Source organism: Somniosus microcephalus, chromosome 13 (assembly GCF_052327205.1).
Source record: "Somniosus microcephalus isolate GS21.2 chromosome 13, FLI_Smic_1.0, whole genome shotgun sequence".
In the NCBI taxonomy this organism is placed as follows: Eukaryota; Metazoa; Chordata; class Chondrichthyes; order Squaliformes; family Somniosidae; genus Somniosus; species Somniosus microcephalus.
The window spans coordinates 155,308,593-155,331,146 of NC_140999.1; the positions used below are offsets into that span (position 1 = coordinate 155,308,593).

Consider the following 22,554-nt stretch of genomic DNA (forward strand, 5'->3'; position numbering starts at 1 on the left):
CTTTTAGAGATAATAATCTGGGACAATATTAATTGGCATTTGAAAAAGTACGGGCTAATAAATAAAAGTCAGCACAGATTTGCTAAAGGTAAATTGTGTTTGACTAACTTGATCAAGTTCTTTGATGAACGGAGAGGGTTGATGAGGGTAGTGCGGTTGATGTGTATATGGAGTTTCAAAAGGCGTTTGACAATGTACCACATAATAGACTTGTTAGCAAATTTAAAGGCCATGAGATTAAAGGGAAAGTGAAGCGTGGTTACAAAATTGGCTAAGGGATAGAAAGCAGAGAGTAATGGTGGACAGTTGTTTTTCAGACTGGATGGAGTTATACAGTGGTGTTCCCCTTGGGTCAGTATTAGGACCACTCTTTTTGATATATATTAATGACCTGAACTTGGGTATACAGGGCATAATTTCAAAGTTTGCAGATGACATGAAACTTGTAAATGTAGTAAACAATGAAGAAGATAATAACAGACTTCAGGAGAACATAGACAGACTGGTGAAATGGGAAGACACATGGCAGATGAAATTTAACGCCGAGAAGTGTGAAGAGATACATTTTGGTAGGAAGAATGAGGAGAGGCAATATAAACTAAATGATACAACAATAAAGGGGGTGCAGGAACAGAGAGACCTGGGGGTGTATGTACACAAATCCTTGAAGGTGGCAGAACAAGTTGAGAAGGCTGTTAAAAAAGTATATGAGATCCTTGGTTTATGAATAGAGTACAAAAGTAAGGCCCCCACACTTTAGGAAGGATGTCCAGGCCATGGAGAGGGTGCAGAAGAGATTTACTAGATTGATACCAGGGATGAGAGACCTCATTTATATGGAGAGACTGGAGAAGCTGGGGTTGTTCTCCTTAGAGCAGAGAAGGTTAAGAGGAGATTTGATGTAGGTGTCATAATCATGAATGGTTTTGATAGAGTAAATAAGGAGAAACTGCGTCTAGTGGCAGGAGGGTTGGTAACCGGAGGACCCAGATTTAAGGTAAAAGAACCAGGGGAAACATTTTTTTAAGCAGTGATTTGTTGTGATCTGTTGTGATCTGGAATGCACTGCCTGAAGGAGTGTGGAAACAGATTCACTAGTAACATTCAAAAGAGAATTGGATAAATACTTGAAGGGAAAATATTTACAGGGTTATGGAGAAAGAGCAGGAGAGTGGGATTAATTGGATAGCTCTACCAAAGAGCCACCACAGGCACAATGGGCCAAATGGCCTCCTTCTGTGCTGTATCATTCTATGAAGTCATAGTGAGAGCATTCAGAAAAGGTGACCAAAAGTTTCATTGAAAATGAAACATATTGAATTAAAGCTGTTTCCCCCCTGGTTCTTTTACCTTAAATCTGAGTCCTCCGGTTACCAACCCTCCTGCCACTAGACGCAGTTTCTCCTTATTTACAATAAAGATTTGTACTTCCGAGCGGCACACAAAAAGATTTCCACTGAAAAGATTTAGACAGAAGTAGACAGGTGGAGGAGTTAAGGGAGTGAGTTCCAGAGAGTAGGGCAAAGGCAGGTGAAGGCACTGCCAACAACAAGGGGGAAAGGGAGGAGAGATGCACAGAGGGCCAGAGTTAGAGGACTGAACAGTGTGGGAGGGGGCTTAAGGCTGAAGGAGATTGCAGAAATAGGTGCACCTGGAAAAGCTGTAAATACATTTTTAATTCCATACATTGGACAAACAAGGATCATCAACGACATGGGTATATGGGAGTTAGTGTGAAACAGGATATGGGTGAGTTTTGGGCAAATTGGGATTTATGAAGAAGAGAGGCTGACGAGGTGGACATTGAAGTAATTGAGTAAATAAGGGTTTCAGCGGGGGTGAGGTAGAAGTGTAGATGGAAGTAAGTAGTGATGGATTGGATGTGGGGTTTGAAATTCAGTTCTGTGTCAAGCAGGACAATAAATTTATCATGAGTCAATGGCAAAGGAGCACAGTTATGTGGGGTAAAAACCACAGCTTCTATTTTCTCAATGTGAACATTGGTCTCAACTGGTGCAATTTAAAACATTGTCTGTGTTTGCAACCCCTCACGATTGCCGATTTACATTGTTCAGATTCATGAAGGAAGCATGGCCTACTTGGGTGATGTTCTTGCTGCCTGTGAATCCATGCCCCAATACAAATACTTTTTTAAGATGAAAAGGGTTGGGAAAATACACTTTTGGGTTATTTTAAAAGCAGTCTCTGTTTCTCTTTACATATCATACCAATTACAGTATCAGTCTTTCTATTGCTTTATTAGCTATTTCTTGCAAAGTGACTGAATGGAGTTTCTGGAGTGGCTGTGCAGAACAATGCAAGAATACGTATCGTGTTCGTCAGCGGTACATCACACAAGAGCCACAGAATGGTGGCGAGCCGTGTCCTCCCTTAGAGGAAAGAGCAGGCTGCGTGGAATATCACAGTGACCAGGACAGATTGTGCAGGCAGTCCTTTGGTATGTTGTACCTTTCATTTATCGGTAGGATCTGTTTACACTATTATTTGTAAGTGAAATGTATTTGATGCTTTATAAACGCCTAACTTTTAGTAATAGCTGAAATCTATTTAAAGCGACCTACCCTTCAGTACTGAGGATAATTGAGTTTGACTGGGTGAATCTTGAATGATTTTGTGATGTGGCATTGAATTTATCCAAAAATAGTTGCAGTATGGGGGGGGAGGGGGGTGGGCGGTTCTGTAAAATGATTATTTGGTATGTACAGTTGTAAAAAAAAACCTGTACAGTAAACATCTTTTAAGGCACAATTTGTGGTTAAGAATTGATGTTGAAAGGTTAACAGACTATTATTTTGGTAACTTTAGGATTCTAAATTTTGCCCCTTGGAGAAAATTAACACATCATATTCTGCCATATATAAAAGTACAGTCTGTGGATGGGTGTTGTAGAGTATGATGGTAAGACACTGGCTTTACAATGGACAGATCACAACTTCATATCACAGTGCAACCTGACATAACTCCTCCAAAATAATTTGTGGTGAGTTCTGTTAGTTTTGCTGCAGGTTGGAGGATGGACAAAATTATAATAATGAACAAATCTCAACCCAGGACAGAGGGACAAAATCAACTGTAGGGAGTTTAAGCTCAATTTAATTATTCGAGATTAAAATTTAAAAAAAACTTTTTCTTTATGTCTCTTTTATCTCTGTCTCACTTAATCCCATCTTTCTTTCCCTCTCTTTATTTCACTTTTTTTTGTACATGATTTGACATTGAATTAACAATTTTAAATTACACTTCCTGGTTCAAACTCTGCGACCCCAATATTTACTGGGGCGGGATTTCGGAGTTGTGGGGGGGTGGGAGGAATTACTGTAGGGCAACCCAGAATTCCGGTTTCCCCAAACGGTGGCGTGCGAGTTTTATTTAAAATCGATTTCCCCACCTGGAAGCCAGCCTGATTGACAGGCTTGACTGCCAGTCGGCTAGGGAATGCTCCAGAACAGGTCGTAGCCGAGGATCAGTTACGTTTCGCGGGGGGTTGGGGGGCGTTGGGGTTGGGGTTGGATGGGTAGAGCATTGTTGGGGGCTTCAGGGTGATCGTGGGGATGGTCGGAGAGCAGGTGGGTGGTGGTAGAGCATGGTTCAGATTTAGATTCAGATTCAGATTCAGATTCAGATTCGATTTATTTGCCATATGTAACAAGTACAATGGAATGCTTGTTCCCCGTAGGGACGCGTCAGCTATACATACAGCGCCGCGTTCAGAGTCAATACAATGGCTTCCCGTGGCAGTGGGAGCACGATGTCCCTCAGCCGCTCCGTCCTCCTCTTCACCGCGGCCTCCTCCTCACTGTTGCCGGCTCCACGTGTGGTGGCCTGCTTCTCCCGCTCTGGCCACCATGCCCGGCTCCCCTCCTCCCAGCCGGACTGCGAGTTACCCGAAATGGAGCTGCCGGCCGACGTGCTGCAGCGTGTCGTGAGTCTGCTGCTGCTGCTCGTTGCGCTGCGCTCCTCCGCCCGACTCGCCGAACACATCGTCGGGATGTGAATGCTCCCATTCAGCTCTCGAGGTCAGGGGTGATCTCGGGGGTGGGAGAGGTCGGACATTGTGGAGAGATGGGGTGGAGGGGGAGAGTTGGGGGTCGGTGATCACAGGGGTTGGGGGAGACTGTCAGGGGGGAGGGGAAATTGTGGAGGTGGGTGGATGTTTAAAGGTTAGCCTGTTGGGCCAGGAGGAAACACTCTTCCTCCTCCTGGCCATCAATCATTGCAGTAAAGGTACTTACTTGATGGATTCAGCCCTTTTCACCTTCTTTTACCTGTCGGGTTCCCCGAGGCCTGGGAAACCCGGCCGACTGTGGTTAAAGATAGAAACACTGTAAAAGTGGAAATATTCAGCCTCCTTAAAAGGTATCAATGACCGACCCACCTCCTGAGAGCGGATTGGTTGCCTGCCCCTCCTTTAAAACCATAAGTGGGCAGGGTTGGGTTCCTGTTTCAGATTTTAAGCTTTTTTTTAGTCTCCCACCCGACCCAAATCCACCTGTTTTTGGGGGTTAAAATTACTCCCTGCATGTCTCAGTAAGGATTTTTCAATCTGATTGGTTAAGAACATACACAGTTTCTCACCCTGTTCACACAGGTCCCAGATCCTGTAGAGGGCGCCACACTGTTTTAGATTTCTAATTACTGCAAGTTCCAGTGCAACAACCCTCAGAAAGTCTGTGGGCAAGTGTAAGTGTAATGAATGGCGAGAGCCATTGGTTCGCCACTGACCGCAGAATCTGGGCCATGGTCTTTACATGATATAATTATTCCTGTTACAATTCAGACTTTTTCCCAACACTTTTGTCTTGTATTCACAGCAAAAAAGGTAGGTTCCTACGCCTCCTATGAACTGAAACCTGTGCCCATAAATGGTTTGTGAATTAGATCCATCTAGAGCCGTGGTCTGATTGTGCAGCCAATTATGTGCACTGGTCAAAGAACTTTGCCCAGAAACACAGCTGACTGAAGCTAATTTTAAGTCATGTTTTCCCTGTCTAGCAAAAGTCATATAAAGTATAATACAGAAATCTCCATTTTGTCAGATTCCCATCCTTATAAAATAATGTATCCTTCAAGTTATTATGAGCAGCAGCATGAGATTTTCTATATTATAAAAATAAATCTGTTTGCATGTTGAGTCTATTGTAGCATTATATAATTTATTAGTGATCAGCATTTTCATTGACACTTTAGTTAATGCGCAGCATAATTCCCACTGCAGTTTTAGTGCTGATGTAAATATGTTTGCAAATAGCAGTCAAGAATTTCAGTTCAGTAATGGTTTAAAATGCCACCTGGTTGAAACAATCACATGGGGAATTTACATCCTTTATGAAGATCAGCCACATTGTTTTGACCTTGTGAAGTAATGGAACATTTATAAAGCAATGCACTTTTGATAGCTTTAATTCAATACGTTTCATTTTCCATCAGTGGAAATCTTTTTGTGTGTCGCTCGGAAGTACAAACCTTTTTTGTTCATATTGTTTGAAACCTTGTTGGACATCTGCCTAGTGATGTCACTCATGATTTGCATCTTTGTGTGTTAATGTGTACAGTCCCTGCGTTAATTACCACAGGGGGATATGGAAAAGCCCGAAGAAAGCGAGATGTATTCATTGAATCTGAGGCGCCAGGGTAAGTAAAAGGTCACAAAAATGTCTGCCACAGTGTGCTGAAACTAATTAAGCTATGCCTAATTGCACTTTAAATGCCAAACCAAGAAATTGTTTGGAGAAAATGTTGGGAGAAACATTTTTTCAATCAAATCTAGTTAGATTACCATTATTTTAAATGAGCATTCATTCATGCTGCTGAGAGTTCAAAATGAAATAAGTTTGAACATTTTAGTCCAAGGCAGGAAGGAAGGAAGGATCTCTGCCCAGCAGCTAATTCCTGTTCTACTGGGCCTGCTGGGAATGCTTGGTGTAGTCACTGGATGTAAAAATGGGAAAATGTTCAATTATCCATTGCAGCTGCCCAGCACCTCAATCAACAGTTCCATAACTAAAGAAAATTATCCTTTGTGCAGGAATTTTTCTTGTGAATTTCAGATGTGTGAAAGTACTATTGTGTAATATTTACAGCAAATGTATTAATTTTGAATGAAGTATATATAAAATATAAGTTGTGGAAAAACTATCAGAGTAGAAATAGAAGGATATTTCAGATGAATACGTGGCTAGAGGAATGGTGCAAGGGGGAGGGATTCAAATTCCTGGGATATTGAAACCGGTTCTGGGGGAGGTGGGACCAGTACAAAATGGACGGTTTGCACCTGGGCAGGACCAGGACTGATGTCCTAGGGGGAGTGTTTGCTAGTGCTCTGGGGGAGGGTTTAAACTAAAATGGCAGAGGGTTGGGAACCTGAGCAGGGAGACAGAGGAAAGGGAAACAAGGATAGAAGCAAAAGACAGGAAGGAGAAAAACAAAGGTGGCAGTCAGAGAAATCAAGGGTTTAAATCAAACATGGCCACAGTAAATAATAATTCTAAAAGGTCTAAGAGCGTTAAAAAAAACAAGCCTGAAGGCTTTGTGTCTTAACGTGAGGAGCATTCATAATAAGGTGGATGAAATAGCTGCGCAAATAGAGGTAAACGAATATGATATGATTGGGATTATGGAAACATGGCTCCAGGGTGGCCAAGGCTGGGAACTCAACATCCAGGGGTATTCAATATTCAGGAAAGATAGGCAAAAAGGAAAAGGAGGTGGGGTAGCATTGCTGGTTAAAGAGGGGATTAACACAATTGTAAGGAAGGATATTAGCACTGATGATGTGGAATTTGTATGGGTAGAACTGAGAAATACCAAGGGGCAGAAAACATTAGTGGGAGTGGTATATAGATGCATTGCTGGTCATCTTCCAAAATTCGATAGACTCTGGAACAGTACCCATGGATTGGAGGATAGCTAATGTAAACCCACTATTTAAAAAAGGTGGTAGAGAGAAAACGGGAAATTATAGACTGGTAAGCCTGACATCGGTAGTGGGGAAACTGCTAGAGCTTAAAAGATGTAATAACAGAGCACTTCTAAAACAGTGACAGGATCGGACAAAGTCAACATGGATTTACAAAAGGTAAATCATGCTTGACTAATCTACTGGAATTTTTTGAGGATGTAACTGGTAGAATAGATAAGGGAGAACCAGTGGATGTGGTGTATTTGGACTTTCAGAGGGCTTTCGATAAGGTCCCGCATAAGAGATTAACGTGCAAAGTGGATAAATGCGAGGTTATCCACTTTGGTGGCAAAAACAGGAAGGCAGATTATTATCTTAACGGCAATAGATTGGGAGAAGGGGAAGGAGAAGGGGAAGTGCAACGAGACCTGGGTGTCCTTGTGCACCAGTCGCTGAAGGTAAGCATGCAGGTGCAGCAGGCGGTTAAGAAGGCAAATGGTATGTTGGCCTTCGTAGCAAGAGGGTTTGAGTACAGGAACAAGGATGTCTTGCTGCAGTTGTACAGGGCCTTGGTGAGACAACATCTTGAGTATTGTGTGCAGTTTTGGTTGCCTTATCTGAGGAAGGATGTTCTTGCCATGGAGGGAGTGCAGCGAAGATTCACCAGGCTGATACCTGGGATGGCAGGAATGACGTATGAGGAGAGATTGGGTCGATTAGGCTTGTACTCGCTGGAGTTTAGAAGAATGAGAGGGGATCTCATTGAAACTTATAAAATTCTAACAGGACTGGACAGACTAGATGCAGGAAGGATGTTCCCAATGGTCAGGGAATCCAGAACCAGGGGTCACAGTCTAAGGATAAGGGGTAAGCCATTTAGGACAGAGATGAGGAGGAATTTCTTCACCCAGAGAGTGGTGAACCTGTGGAATTCTCTACCACAGAAGGCAGAGGAGGCCAATTCATTAAATATATTCAAGAAGGAGTTGGATATATTTCTTAAGGCTAAAGGGATCAAGGGATATGGGGAGAAAGCAGGGACAGGGTACTGAATTTGGATGATCAGCCATGATCTCGTTGAATGGCGGAGCAGGCTCAAGGGGCCAAATGGCCTACTCCTGCTTCTATCCTCTATGTAGCTATGTATCAATTTATCAACAATTAAGGCTACATTAAGTACTAAAGTGACAAGATAAAGTCAGGGACCCTGCTCTCTCCTTGAGGAGCTATGCTCGAAGGGATTGTGAGTTGCAGAATCATTGCTAGACCTTTAGTTCTATCTTTGACCCAAGCTCCCATGTGTGGCCCTCTAATGTGGTATAACTGAAATTACCCTAATTATATCATAAATGAGAGATGAGCATGTAATTAGACTTAATGACATCATAGCAAAGTGCACTACAAATTGGAACAAAAACAAAAATGTACAATTTAAACCTTGTTTTGCTGTAGATGTAGCATCTATTAGATTGAGTACATTCCTTTGTGGCTATATAGTTGTGTATCATTGTAGCTTTCTCAGCAGTTGTTCCCAACTGACCTAAAAGCACAACAATGAAGAGTAGGTGTTTTTTTTATAGAAATTGCCATGGAGACCTTAAATGTCAATTCTCTGATATGGATTTAGTGATGCTCTATAGGATTTATGTGACGTTCCTTAGCCAAGATGTCAGCCAATCAATGACCACAGTGTTCTTTATATTTACTTCTAAATGTGATTCTACTGACGCTCCAAACTGCACCATGTATATCTGAGCAGGATGAGGGCACTGTAAAAGAAGCAGAAGGGAGTCAGAGTTGTGTGAGACAGATGACTAAATATTGAAACTGGTTTCATATTGCAAAGCCATTGTTGAAGCAAAAAGAATGCTAAGGTGTGCTGACAGACCCACAGAGTGAAAGTGCACGTAAGGGACACCCTCTAAATATTAAAGTTTGGAATATGAGAATAAATTGATTGATTCTTCTCATCAAGCAGGGCATGAATGGGGAGGTAGCGGGGGCAAAATGGCAGAAAAAAATGAACAAGTTTCTGCCAGAGGCCTGCCTGTGTGATGTTCAGGAGGCCTCAATTTAGGTGGCCAGCGCTCCTGCTGAAAACAGGCCGGAGCCTAATAAATAGATTTAAATGAGGATCCTATAATGTGATTTGGACATGGATGCTACTTTTATTGGACTCCGCTGCCACCACTACTCCCTAAACCCTCCCTCAAATCATGACCAGTACAGGGTGGCAAATGACCAGGTCCAGTGGTATTTAAAGGGGCACTCACTTGCTCTCATCTAAATTTATGTAAATGTTGCCAGCTATCTTGCTTACATTTCTCAGTCATTTTTGGGTCAGATTTTCTGGGTTTTTTTGTTTATAATGTCTGGACAACCTTCAGGAAGCATTAGGGGTACTGGCTCTTTTTCTGTAAATGGGAATCCTTTTGGCCATTCCATCCTAGCTCGAGGAAGAGGAGCAGCAGCAACAGGTGGAATGACCGCATGGAGCTACAGCTGCTGGCAGACCACAAAGGAGGTGGTGGAGAGCTCGCAGACCCTCCCAATAGGGTGTATAGATCCGGAGTCTCATGGCTTTAGGTCAAGCACGGGCAAGGAAACCTCCTGCTGATTACCACCTACTGCCCTCCCTCAGCTGATGAATCAGTACTCCTCCATGTTGAACACCACTTGGAAGAAGCACTGAGAGTAGCAAGGGCACAGAATGTACTCTGGGTGGGGGACTTCAATGTCCATCACCAAGAGCGGCTCGGTAGCACCACTACTGACTGAGCTGGCCGAGTCCTGAAGGACATAACTGCCAGCCTGGGCCTGCGACAGGTGGTGAGAGAACCAACACAAGCGAAAAACCTACTTGACCTCGTCCTCACCAATCTACCTGTTGCAGATGCATCTGTCCATGACAGCATTGGTAGCCGTGACCACCGCACAGTCATTGTGGAGACAAAGGCCCAACTTCACACTGAGGACACCCTCCATCATTGTTAGGGAATATATATATATTTTAATAACATAGATTTTAATATGATTAAAATCTAATGATTTAAAGAAATCTGAATGGTGTGATGTATCAGATCCAATCACAGCTGGTAACGTCACATCGGCTGACTTAAAAAGTGAGAACAATGAAAATGCTGATTTAGCTTAAACTGTGAAAGTGCTGATCTTAGCTTAAAACTGAAAGTGATGATTCTGCTTAACTAGAGAACAAAGGAATGATTGATGTATCAGAGATCCAATCAGTGTGATGTAGTTGAACCAACCATAGCTCTGCATGCATGCTGCTGAGCCAATGGTAATAAAGGGGGTGGGTACATCTGCTGCTGTATAAAAACCAGCCATTTTGAATATGATGTTAGTCGGATGAAGGAAGTCAAACAGTGTAAATCAAGTGATGCAATAAATCGACTATTTAAAACTTACCACCGGACTTGCAAACTTTTATTTTAGTGTGTTGACCTCCGATCAGTGTGGTCCACTGAAATTAATTACCCGATCTAACAATCATGTTGTGTGGCACTACCACCGTGCTAAATGGGATAGATTCAGAACAGATCGAGCAGCTCAAAACTGGGCATCCATGAGGCGCTGTGGGCCATCAGAAGCAGCAGAATTGTATTCCACCACAATCTGTAACCTCATGGCCTGGCATATCCCTCACTCTACCATTACCACCAAGCCAGGGGACCAACCCTGGTTCAATAAGGAGTGTAGAAGAGCATGCCAGGAGCAGCACCAGGCGTACCTAAAAATGAGGTGCAAACCTAGGGAAGCTGCAACACAGGAAAACATGCATGCTAAACAGCATGCTATAGACAGAGCTAAGCGATCCCACAATCGACGGATCAGATCAAAGCTCTGCAGTCCTGCCACATCCAGTTGTGAATGGTGGTACACAATTAAATAATGTGGGGGGGGGGATATCCCCATCCTCAATGTTGATGGAACCCAGCGCGCGTGTGCAGAAGTCAAGGCTGAAGCATTTGCAACCAACTTCAGCCAGAAGTGCCAAGTGGATGATCCATATCGGCCTACTCCCGAGGTCCCTACCATCACAGAAGCCAGTCTTCAGCCAATTCGATTCACTCCACATGATATCAAGAAACGGCTGAACGCACTGGATACAGCAAAGGCTATGGGCCCCGACAACATCCCGGCTATGGCGCTGAAGACTTGTGCTCCAGAACTAGCCGCGCCTCTAGCCAAGCTGTTCCAGTAGAGCTACAACACTGGCATCTATCCGACAATGTGGAAAACTGCCCAGGTATGTCCTGTCCACAAAAAGCAGGACAAATCCAACCCGGCCATTTACCGCCCCATCAGTCTACTCTCAATCATCAGCAAAGTGATGGAAGGTGCCATCGACAGTGCTATCAAGCAGCACTTACTCACCAATAACCTGCTCACTGATGCCCAGTTTGGGTTCCGTCAAGACCACTCGGCTCCCAACCTCATTACGGCCTTGGTCCAAACATGGACAAAGGAGCTGAATTCCAGAGGTGAGGTGAGAGTGACTGCCTTTGACATCAAGGCAGCATTTGACTGAGTCTGGCATCAAGGAGCCCTAGTAAAACTGAAGTTAATGGGAAACAGGGGGAAAACACTCCACTGGCTGGAGTCATACCTAGCACAAAGGAAGATGGTTGTGGTGGTTGAAGGTCAATCATCATAGCCCCAGGACATCGCTGCAGGTGTTCCTCAGGGCAGTGTCCTAAGCCCAACCATCTTCAGCTGCTTCATCAATGACCTTCCCTCCAAGATAAGGTCAGAAATGGGGATGTTCGCTGATGACTGCACAGTGTTCAGCGCCATTCACAACTCCTCAGATAATGAAGCAGTCCATGCCCGCATGCAACAAAACCTGGATGACGTTCAGGCTTGGGCTGATAAGTGGCAGGTAACATTCGCGCCACAGAAGTGCCAGGCAATGACTATCTCCAACAAGTCAGAGTCTAACCACCTCCCCATGACATTCAATGGCATTACCATCACCGAATCTCCCACTATCAACATCCTGGGGGTCACCATTGTTAGATCCGTGATTCTATGCTGTTTTTCAATAACCACACGGATGCTGTAACTTAACAATAAACAGGTATTTACTGGAGGAGGGTAGTCTCAAGACTGGGGGTACAGAGGCATGCGCAAGGCTTATATACAGGTGTGGTCACTGCCGGTACTACAGTATACAGGAGCTGTAAAAGTAGTTCTGTCTTAAAGGCACATACACTACAATTCCTCCCCTTTTAGATTAGTAGTAGCCCTAATATTCAAATAACAATTAACACTTTAACATGTACATTAAACAACAATAGTCCATTTATAGATTCAGTCTTTGGGGCGGCTTCCTGACCCTTTTGGGATAGCGCCTTTCCTGAGGTTCTTGTTCTTGGTGCAGAGGCAATTCTGACCCCTTTTCATCGGGTAGTTCATCGGGTTCCACTGCTACTGGTTCTGAGGTAGATGCTACCGGTATGCCGGGTTCATCCCCAGGTACTCGAGACATGGGGTTGACGCGTTCCTGTGACGCTAAGATCTGATCGACGTGGCATCTCACAATGTTCTCCCCGACATCCACTGTGTACATTAATGGCCCCTGCCTTGTGCATATCGTTCCGGGTTGCCATTTCTCTGTTTGATAGTCACGGGCCAAGACTGGTTGTCCTTCATTGAAGCTCCTTGTCGGCTTCTCATTGATGTGCTGGAATTGTTTGTCCTCAACATTCCTTCGCACATTTGGTCTGAGCAAGTCCAGACGAGATCTCAACCTTCGGTTAAAGAACATCATGGCCGGGGTCTGGTTGGTAATTGCATGTGTCGCGTTTCAGTAGGCTAATAAGAAATTGTCCATCTTATGCTGTAGTGGAATTTCATCGTCGCACATGGCCTTTATCGCCTTCTTAAAGGTTTGTACGAACCTCTCAGCCAATCCATTTGTGGCTGGATGATACAGGCGGATGTGTAATGCCTTACCCCATTCCTTCTCATAAATTTTTGAAACTCTTCGGACACAAACTGTGGTCCATTATCAGAGCAAATCTGCTCTGGCAAACCGTTTCTGGCAAATATGGTCCGTAGGACTGCAATCATTTTCTCTGTAGTGGTTGAGGACATTTTTATCACCTCAGGCCACTTCGAATGAGCATCCACTGCTATTAAGAACATTGAGTCCAGGAATGGACCAGCGAAATCAATATGCACCCGTTGCCATGGAGAGGAGGGCCACTCCCATGGGTGTAGAGGGGCATGTGGTGGTGCATTTTGGACCTTCTGGCATCCTGAGCAGCTCTTAGTTAGGTCTTCGATTTGTTGATCGATTCCCAGCCACCACACATAAGCCCTAGCAAGGCTTTTCATTTTCACTCCCCCCAGATGACCTTCATGTAGCTCATTTAGCACTCTCTCCCTTAACTTGGGTGGAATCACCACTCTGGATCCACACATCACTGTCCCCTGGCATACTGACAGCTGTTCTCTTCTGGATGAGAATGCTGGCAACAGTGAGTCGCCATGTATTGGCCATCCCCTCACCGTCAAATCATATACCCGAGACAGCGTCGGATCATTGCGGGTCTCCTTCTCTATATCCGCGTTCGTTACTGGCAATCGTTCAATTATTGACGAATAAAATATCTCGATAGGGTCCACTGCTGGTGCTTCCTCCACAGTAGGCAGTGGCAGGTGCGATAGCCCATCAGCGTTCCCATGCTGTTTCGTGCCTTTATATTCTATTTCATATTGATTCGCCCCTAGAAACAGGGACCATCACTTTAACCGTTGTGCAGTCATCACTGGAACGCCCTTCTTAGGATTAAAGATGGAGACAAGTGGTTGGTGGTCAGTCAGCAAGGTGAACTTCTGCCCATGCAGATAGTGGTTGAATTTTTTTACTCCCCATACTAGGCTGAGGGCCTCCTTGTCAATCTGGGCGTAGTTGCGCTCGGCTGAGGTTAGTGACCGAGACGCAAAGGCTACTGGCCTCTCCAACCCGTCTGGGAATTTCTGCGACAGCACTGCTCCAATACCATATGGTGATGCATCACATGCCAAATGAATTGGTAGTGCTGGGTTGAAATGGGCCAACACATCTTTTGATGTGATCAATTCTTTACACTTCTGGAAAGCTCGTCTACGTTCGTCATCCCACTTCCATGGTACCCCTGTTTGCAGTAGGGTGTTCAGTGGGTGTAATACCGTGGACAAATTTGGTAAGAACTTGTGGTAGTAGTTTACCAGCCCGAGGAACGACCTCAGTTGTGACACATTTTCCGGTGCTGGAGCCTTGACTACTGCCTCAATCTTTTCAGGGGACTTATGTAACCCCTCTTCATCGATGACGTGGCCACAATACGAGATCTGCTTCTGGAAAAACTCGCACTTGTGGCGATTAGCTCATAGCCCATATTCCTTTAATCTGGTGAGCACCTTCTCCAAGTTGGCGAGGTGATCACTGTCATTTTCGCCCGTGACCAGGATGTCGTCCAAATAACACTGGGTCCCTGGAATCCCTTGCAGGACTTGATCCATCACCCTTTGCCAAATAGCCGGAGCCGATGCTACCCCGAACACCAGCCGGTTGTATTGATAGAGACCTTTATGAGTGTTGATCGTGAGGTACTGTTTCGAGGCTTCTTCTACCTCCATTTGCAAGTACGCCTGGGCTAGATCAATTTTGGTGAAGCGTTTAGCTCCAGATAGCGAGGCAAAAATATCCTCAATTCGTGGAAGCGGATATTGTACCGTGTGAAGGACTGGGTTCATTGTCAGCTTAAAATCCCCACCGATGCGGACCTTCTTTGGTTCCCCAGGCATATTACTCAACGACCTCTTCATTACAGGAACGATGGGTGTAGCCCACTCACTCCAGTCCACTTTGGACAGTACTCCTGAATGTTCCAACCCTTCCAGCTCTGCTTCGACAGCTGGTCTGATCGCATAAGGCACTGGTCTGGCCTTAAGAAACTTTGGGCTTGCATTTTCCTCTATTTCAATCGTTGCTGTTATGCCTTTTAGTGTTGCTAGTCCCTTCTGGAACACTTCTTTTGCGTCAGTTAGCATTTTTGACAGTCGTCCAGGTGTGATGTCGTCATCCTTTTTGGCCTCAACCTTCAGTGCCTGTATGGAATGCCAATCTAATTGTATCTTCCGGATCCATTCACGTCCTAGCAGTGGTGGTCCTCCATTTGGCAATACATATATGTAGTGTCCGTGTGTAGATAAAGACACTGAAGACAGGAGTTGGTTCATAGGTATTTACTAAGCAAGTCTGGGGGGGGGTTTCTAAAGGGTATACACAATACACAGGCTTATATAGCCCAAGTGGCAATTACCGGCATTACGCACACCTGGGGCTCTTAAAGGCACATACACCATAATTGCTCTTAAAGGCACATACACCACAATATATATCCATTTTAGGTATTTCCTGGCCTGTATATATATCACTTTCACCCTTATTTTTCCTTTGGGGTAAACTTTTTGCCCCGTATACGTCTTCAAGACAATCTCTGTAGCTTTCAAGGGTATATGTGAAAATAGCCGCTTGTAGTCCCTTTGGTTTATGACTGTTAGGGCTGATCCTGTGTCCAATTCCATTTTCACTTGGACTCCATCTATCTTGAGTGTAACCCAGATAGTCTGGTGATCCTCCATTTTGGTTACCTTATCTAGTTTCAGACAACCCAGCTCCTTGCTTCCGGAGTCTGTGTCACTTTTCTGTTCATCTGAACCACTGTCCATCACCTGGTGTACCTTTTTGTACTTCTCCCGTGGAGATTTCTTACTGTTGGTTTTCTTCCCAGACCTGCAGACTCTTGCTATGTATTCTGCTTTTCCGCACTGTCTGCACACTTGGTCCTTGAACCAACAATCCTTCTGGTCATGTGTTGTTCTGCCGCAGCGATAGCACGTCCCTGTTCCATAGGACATTTCATTGGTGCCATATTCTTACGGTCTCCGTTGTATCTCTGCAGCTCCCCTTGCGGCTGCTTCGTGTGATACTGCCATACTGAAAGCCTTGTCCAGCGCAAGATCCTTTTCTGATAGAAGCCGTTTCTGGGTTCCTTCACTTTGTAGCCCACACACAAACTTGTCCCTTAATGTATCTGCTAGTCCCGCTCCAAACTGGCAGTGTTTTGATAGCTTGCGCAGTTCCGTTAGGTACTCAGCATTGCTTTCGTCTTTGTGTTGGTTCCTTTTATGGAACTTAAATCGTTCTGCTATCAGCAGCGGTGTGGGGTTTAAGTGGTCCTGTAGGATTTCTACTATGCTTTCGAAATTCTTGTTCACCGGCTTCTCTGGGGTTATTAGATTTTGCAGTAACCCATAAGTTTTTGCACCCATGGAATTTAACAAAACCAGTGCTTTACTAGCATCTGGCACTTCATTCGCCCTGCAGTACACCTCAATACGTTCCACATATGTCGCCCAATCTTCGACTTCATTGTCGAACGTAGAGATACTGCCACTCTTCGGCATCCCTGGGTATGATTTAACTGTCAAAAATGGTGTCTCCCGCGCTTCCCCTTCTTCTCCGCTGGCACAAAATGGCATCTCCCGCGCTTTCCTTCGTTCCCGCGCTCGCCCTTCTTCTCCGCTGCGGCTTCTAAAAATGGCGTCTCCCATGCTCTTCCTTCTTCTCCGCGGCTCAATGGCGTCTCCAGCGCTCTCCCTTCTTCTCCCCACGGACACTTTTCAGCCCTTGAGCCCTGGCTGTGCTCTGCGCGTTCTTTTTTTTTTCTCGACGCCGCTCGGTCCTGAACCCGGCTGTTGCTTTACCCTCTCTCCGTTTTTTTTTTTTTTCTCGACGCCGCTCGGTTTTCAACCCCCGACTGCGCCCTGTGCGCTTCACCCTCTGTCTTACCCCATCGACACTGCTCATAAGAACATAAGAACATAAGAAATAGGAACAGGAGTAGGCCAATCGGCCCCTCGAGCCTGCTCCGCCATTCAATAAGATCATGGCTGATCTGATCCTAACCGCCAATCCACTATCACAGAACCATCTCCTGAATCTAACAGAATTAGACACACGAAATAGGAGCAGGATCAGGCTTCACGGCCCCTGGGCCCGCTCCGCTACCCACAGGGCCATGACCGATCCGAACCTAGACTCATGTCCAAATTCCTGCCCGCTCCCCGTAACCCTTAATTCCCTTTACTTCTAGGAAACTGTCTATTTCTGTTTTAAATTTATGTAATGATGTAGCTTCTACAGCTTTTTGGGGCAGCATATTCCATGGACCTACCACCCTCTGAGTGAAGTAGTTCCTCCTCATCTCAGTTTTAAAAGAGCAGCCCCTTATTCTAAGACTATGCCCCCTAGTTCTAGTTTCACCCATCCATCGGGAACATCCTCCCCGCATCCACCCGATCCAACCCCTTCACAATCTTATATGTTTCAATAAGATCGCCTCTCATTCTTCTGAACTCCAATGAGTAGAGTCCCAATCTACTCAACCTCTCCTCATATGTCCATCCCCTCATCCCCGGGATTAACCGAGTGAACCTTCTTTGTACTGACTCGAGAGCAAGTATGTCCTTTCTTAAGTATGGACACCAAAACTGTACGCAGTATTCCAGGTGCTTTCTCTCCGCCGTCAGTCGGCTCCAGCCGCCGCTGTCCAGGAAGGGTATGCGCTGGGCCTGTCGTCAGTCTCTTGCTGATCGTCGTGGCTGGGGAACCAAGCCCGGCTCTCCACAGCCTCCCCTGTGATGTTCACTTTCTGCCGGACGACTGGGCGGTTGCTCATGGTCGACGCCCGTGTTCCTGGCCTCGACTTTTTTTTTTTTTTTGTTACACCGCCCTCCCGGAGCGAATCCTCGAAGGGAAATGTAGAGTTGCAGGTAGATTCGAATCGACACTCGTCGCCACTGTTAGATCCGTGATTCTGAGAGTATGCTGTTTTTCAATAACCACACGGATGCTGTAACTTAACAATAAACAGGTATTTACTGGAGGAGGGTAGTCTCAAGACTGAGGGTAAAGAGGCATGTGCAAGGCTTATATACAGGTGTGGTCACTGCCGGTACTACTGTATACAGGAGCTGTAAAAGTAGTTCTGTCTTAAAGGCACATACACTACAGCCATTAACCAGAAACTTAACTGGACCAGCCATATAAATACTGTGGCAACAAGAGCAGGTCAGAGGCTAGGTATTCTGTGGCGAGTATCTCACCTCCTGACTCCCCAAAGCCTTTTCACCATCTACAAGGCACAAGTAAGGAGTGTGATGGAATACTCTCCACTTGCCTGGATGAGTGCAGCTCCAACAACACTCAAGAAGCTTGACACCATCCAGGACAAAGCAGCCCACTTGATTGGCACCCCATCCACCACCTTAAACATTCACTCCCTCCACCACAGGTGTACCGTGTCTGTAGTGTGTACCATCTACAAGATGCACTGTAGCAACTCGCCAAGGCTTCTTTGGCAGCACCTCCCAAACCCGCGATCTCTTCCACCTAGATGGACAAGGGCAGCAGGTGCATGGGAACACCACCACCTCCAAGTTCCCCTCCAAGTCACACACCATCCTGCCTTAGAAGTGTATCGCCGATCATTCATCATCGCTGGGTCAAAATCCTGGAACTCCCTAGCTAACGGGAGTACCTTCACCACACGGACTGCACCAAGGGCAACTAGGGATGGGCAATAAATACTGGTCTTGCCAGCGATGCCCAGATCACATAAAAACTAATTTAAAAAAAAGTTTCATACCTACACTTCTCAGAGGAGCAGTGCATAAGGAGACTATGCTTCTCCAGGGAGGCTTTCAGATATGGTGGTTGTTAGATCCGTGATTCTGAGAGTATGATGTTTTTCAATAACCACACGGATGCTGTAACTTAACAATAAACAGGTATTTACTGGAGGAGGGTAGTCTCAAGACTGGGGGTACAGAGGCATGCGCAAGGCTTATATACAGGTGTGGTCACTGCCGGTACTACAGTATACAGGAGCTGTAAAAGTAGTTCTGTCTTAACGGTACATACACTACAATTCCTCCCCTTTTAGATTAGTAGTAGCCCTAATATTCAAATAACAATTAACACTTTAACATGTACATTAGACAACAATAGTCCATTTATAGATTCAGTCTTTGGGGCGGCTTCCTAACCCTTTCGGGATAGCGCCTTTCCTGAGGTTCTCGTTCTTGGTGCAGAGGCGATTCTGGCCCCTTTTCATCGGGTAGTTCATCGGTTTCCACTGCTACTGGTTCTGAGGTAGATGCTACCGGTATGTCGGGTTCATCCCCAGGTACTCGAGACATGGGGTTGACTCGTTCCTGTGACGCTAAGATCTGATCGACGTGGCGTCTCACAATGTTCTCCCCGACATCCACTGTGTACATTAATGGCCCCTGCCTTGTGCATATCGTTCCGGGTTGCCATTTCTCTGTTCGGTAGTCACGGGCCAAGACTGGTTGTCCTACATTGAAGCTCCTTGTCGGCTTCTCATTGATGTGCTGGAATTGTTTGTCCTCAACATTCCTTCGCACATTTGGTCTGAGCAAGTCCAGATGAGATCTCAACCTTCGGTTAAAGAACATCATGGCCGGGGTCTGGTTGGTAACTGCATGTGTCGCGTTTCGGTAGGCTAATAAGAAATTGTCCATCTTATGCTGTAGTGGAATTTCATCGTCGCACATGGCCTTTATTGCCTTCTTAAAGGTTTGTACGAACCTCTCAGCCAATCCATTTGTGGCTGGATGGTACGGGGCGGATGTGTAATGCCTTACCCCATTCCTTCTCATAAATTTCCGAAACTCTTCGGACACAAACTGTGGTCCATTATCAGAGCAAATCTGCTCTGGCAAACCGTTTCTGGCAAATATGGTCCGTAGGACTGCAATAGTTTTCTCTGTAGTGGTTGAGGACATTTTTATCACCTCAGGCCACTTCGAATGAGCATCCACTGCTATTAAGAACATTGAGTCCATGAATGGACCAGCGAAATCAATATGCACCCGTTGTCATGGAGAGGAGGGCCACTCCCATGGGTGTAGAGGGGCATGTGGTGGTGCATTTTGGACCTTCTGGCATCCTGAGCAGCTCTTAGTTAGGTCTTCGATTTGTTGATCGATTCCCGGCCACCACACATAAGCCCTAGCAAGGCTTTTCATTTTCACTCCCCCCAGATGACCTTCATGTAGCTCATTTAGCACTCTCTCCCTTAACTTGGGTGGAATCACCACTCTGGATCCACACATCACTGTCCCCTGGCATACTGACAGCTGTTCTCTTCTGGATGAGAATGCTAGCAACAGTGAGTCGCCATGTGTTGGCCATCCCCTCACCGTCAAACCATATACCCGAGACAGCGTCGGATTATTTCGGGTCTCCTTCGCTATATCCGCGTTCGTTACTGGCAATCGTTCAATTATTGACGAATAAAATATCTCGATAGGGTCCACTGCTGGTGCTTCCTCCACAGTAGGCAGTGGCAGGCGTGATAGCCCATCAGCGTTCCCATGCTGTTTCGTGCCTTTATATTCTATTTCATATTGATTCGCCCCTAGAAACAGGGACCATCTTTGTAACCATTGTGCAGTCATCACTGGAACGCCCTTCTTAGGATTAAAGATGGAGACAAGTGGTTGGTGGTCAGTCAGCAAGGTGAACTTCTGCCCATGCAGATAGTGATTGAATTTTTTTACTCCCCATACTAGGCTGAGGGCCTCCATGTCAATCTGGGCGTAGTTGCGCTCGGCTGAAGTTAGTGACCGAGACGCAAAGGCTACTGGCCTCTCCAACCCATCTGGGAATTTGTGCGACAGCACCGCTCCAATACCATATGGTGATGCATCACATGCCAAACGAATTGGTAGTGCTGGGTTGAAATGGGCCAACACCTCTTTTGATGTGATCAATTCTTTACACTTCTGGAAAGCTCGTCTACGTTCATCATTCCACTTCCATGGTACCCCTGTTTGCAGTAGGGTGTTCAGTGGGTGTAATACCATGGACAAATTTGGTAAGAACTTGTGGTAGTAGTTTACCAGCCCGAGGAACGACCTCAGTTGTGACACATTTTCCGGTGCTGGAGCCTTGACTACTGCCTCAATCTTTTCAGGGGACTTATGTAACCCTTCTTCATCGATGACATGACCACAATACGAGATCTGTTTCTGGAAAAACTCGCACTTGTGGCGGTTAGCTCGTAGCCCATACTCCTTTAACCTGGTGAGCACTTTCTCCAAGTTGGCGAGGTGATCACTGTCATTTTCGCCCATGACCAGGATGTCGTCCAAATAACACTGGGTCCCTGGAATCCCTTGCAGGACTTGATCCATTGACCTTTGCCAGATAGCCGGAGCCGAGGCTACCCCGAGGACCAGCCAGTTGTATTGATAGAGACCTTTATGTGTGTTAATCGTAAGGTATTGTTTTGAAGCTTCTTCTACCTCCATTTGCAAGTACGCCTGGGCTAGATCAATTTTGGTGAAGCATTTACCTCCAGATAGTGAGGCGAAAGTATCCTCAATCCGTGGAAGCGGATATTGTACCGTGTGAAGGACTGGGTTCACTGTCAGCTTAAAATCCCCACAGATGCGGACCTTCTTTGGTTCCCCAGGCGTATTACTCAACGACCTCTTCATTACAGGAACGATGGGTGTAGCCCACTCGCTCCAGTCCACTTTGGACAGTACTTCTGAACGTTCCAACCCTTCCAGCTCTGCTTCGACAGCTGGTCTGATCGCATAAGGCACTGGTCTGGCCTTAAGAAACTTTGGGCTTGCATTTTCCTCTATTTTAATCATTGCTGTTATGCCTTTTAGTATTCCGAGTCCCTCCTGGAACACTTCTTTTGCGTCAGTTAGCATTTTTGACAGTCGTCCAGGTGTGACGTCGTCATCCTTTTTGGCCTCAACCTTCAGTGCCTGTATGGAATGCCAATCTAATTGTATCTTCCAGATCCATTCACGTCCTAGCAGTGGTGGTCCTCCATCTGGCAATACATATATATCCATTTTAGGTATTTCCTGGCCTTTCATCACTTTCACCCTTATTTTTCCTTTGGGGTAGACTTTTTGCCCCGTATATGTCTTCAAGACAATCTCTGTAGCTTTCAAGGGTATATGTGAAAATAGCCACTTGTAGTCCCTTTGGTTTATGACTGTTAGGGCTGATCCTGTGTCCAATTCCATTTTCACTTGGACTCCGTCTATCTTGAGTGTAACCCAGATAGTCTGGTGATCCGCCATTTTGGTTACCTTATGTAGTTTCAGACAACCCAGCTCCTTGCTTCCGGAGTCTGTGTCACTTTTCTGTTCGTCTGAACCACTGTCCATCACCTGGTGTACCTTTTTGTACTTCTCCTGTGGAGATTTCTTACTGTTGGTTTTCTTCCCAGACCTGCAGACTCTTGCTATGTGTCCTGCTTTTCCACACTGTCTGCACACTTGGTCCTTGAACCAACAATCCTTCTGGTCATGTGTTGTTTTGCCGCAGCGATAGCACTTCCCTGTTCCATAGGACATTTCATTGGTGCCATATTCTTGCGGTCTCCGTTGTATCTCTGCAGCGCCCCTTGCGGCTGCTTCGTGTGATACTGCCATACTGAAAGCCTTGTCCAGCGTAAGATCCTTTTCTGATAGAAGCCGTTTCTGGGTTCCTTCACTTTGTA

At 45.6% G+C, this 22,554-nt stretch overlaps 1 protein-coding gene across 1 annotated transcript in view; it reads left to right on the forward strand.

Annotated features, from left to right (window-relative positions):
- LOC147108691 (somatomedin-B and thrombospondin type-1 domain-containing protein) overlaps positions 1 to 22,554 on the forward strand; it is a 37,094-nt gene that overhangs the window by 8,977 nt on the left and 5,563 nt on the right. Inside the window, exons 2-3 of the mRNA XM_086005405.1 lie at positions 2,264 to 2,458; positions 5,574 to 5,652. Of these exons, the coding sequence (XP_085861531.1) occupies positions 2,264 to 2,458; positions 5,574 to 5,652 (274 nt within the window). The remainder of the gene's footprint in view (positions 1 to 2,263; positions 2,459 to 5,573; positions 5,653 to 22,554) is intronic.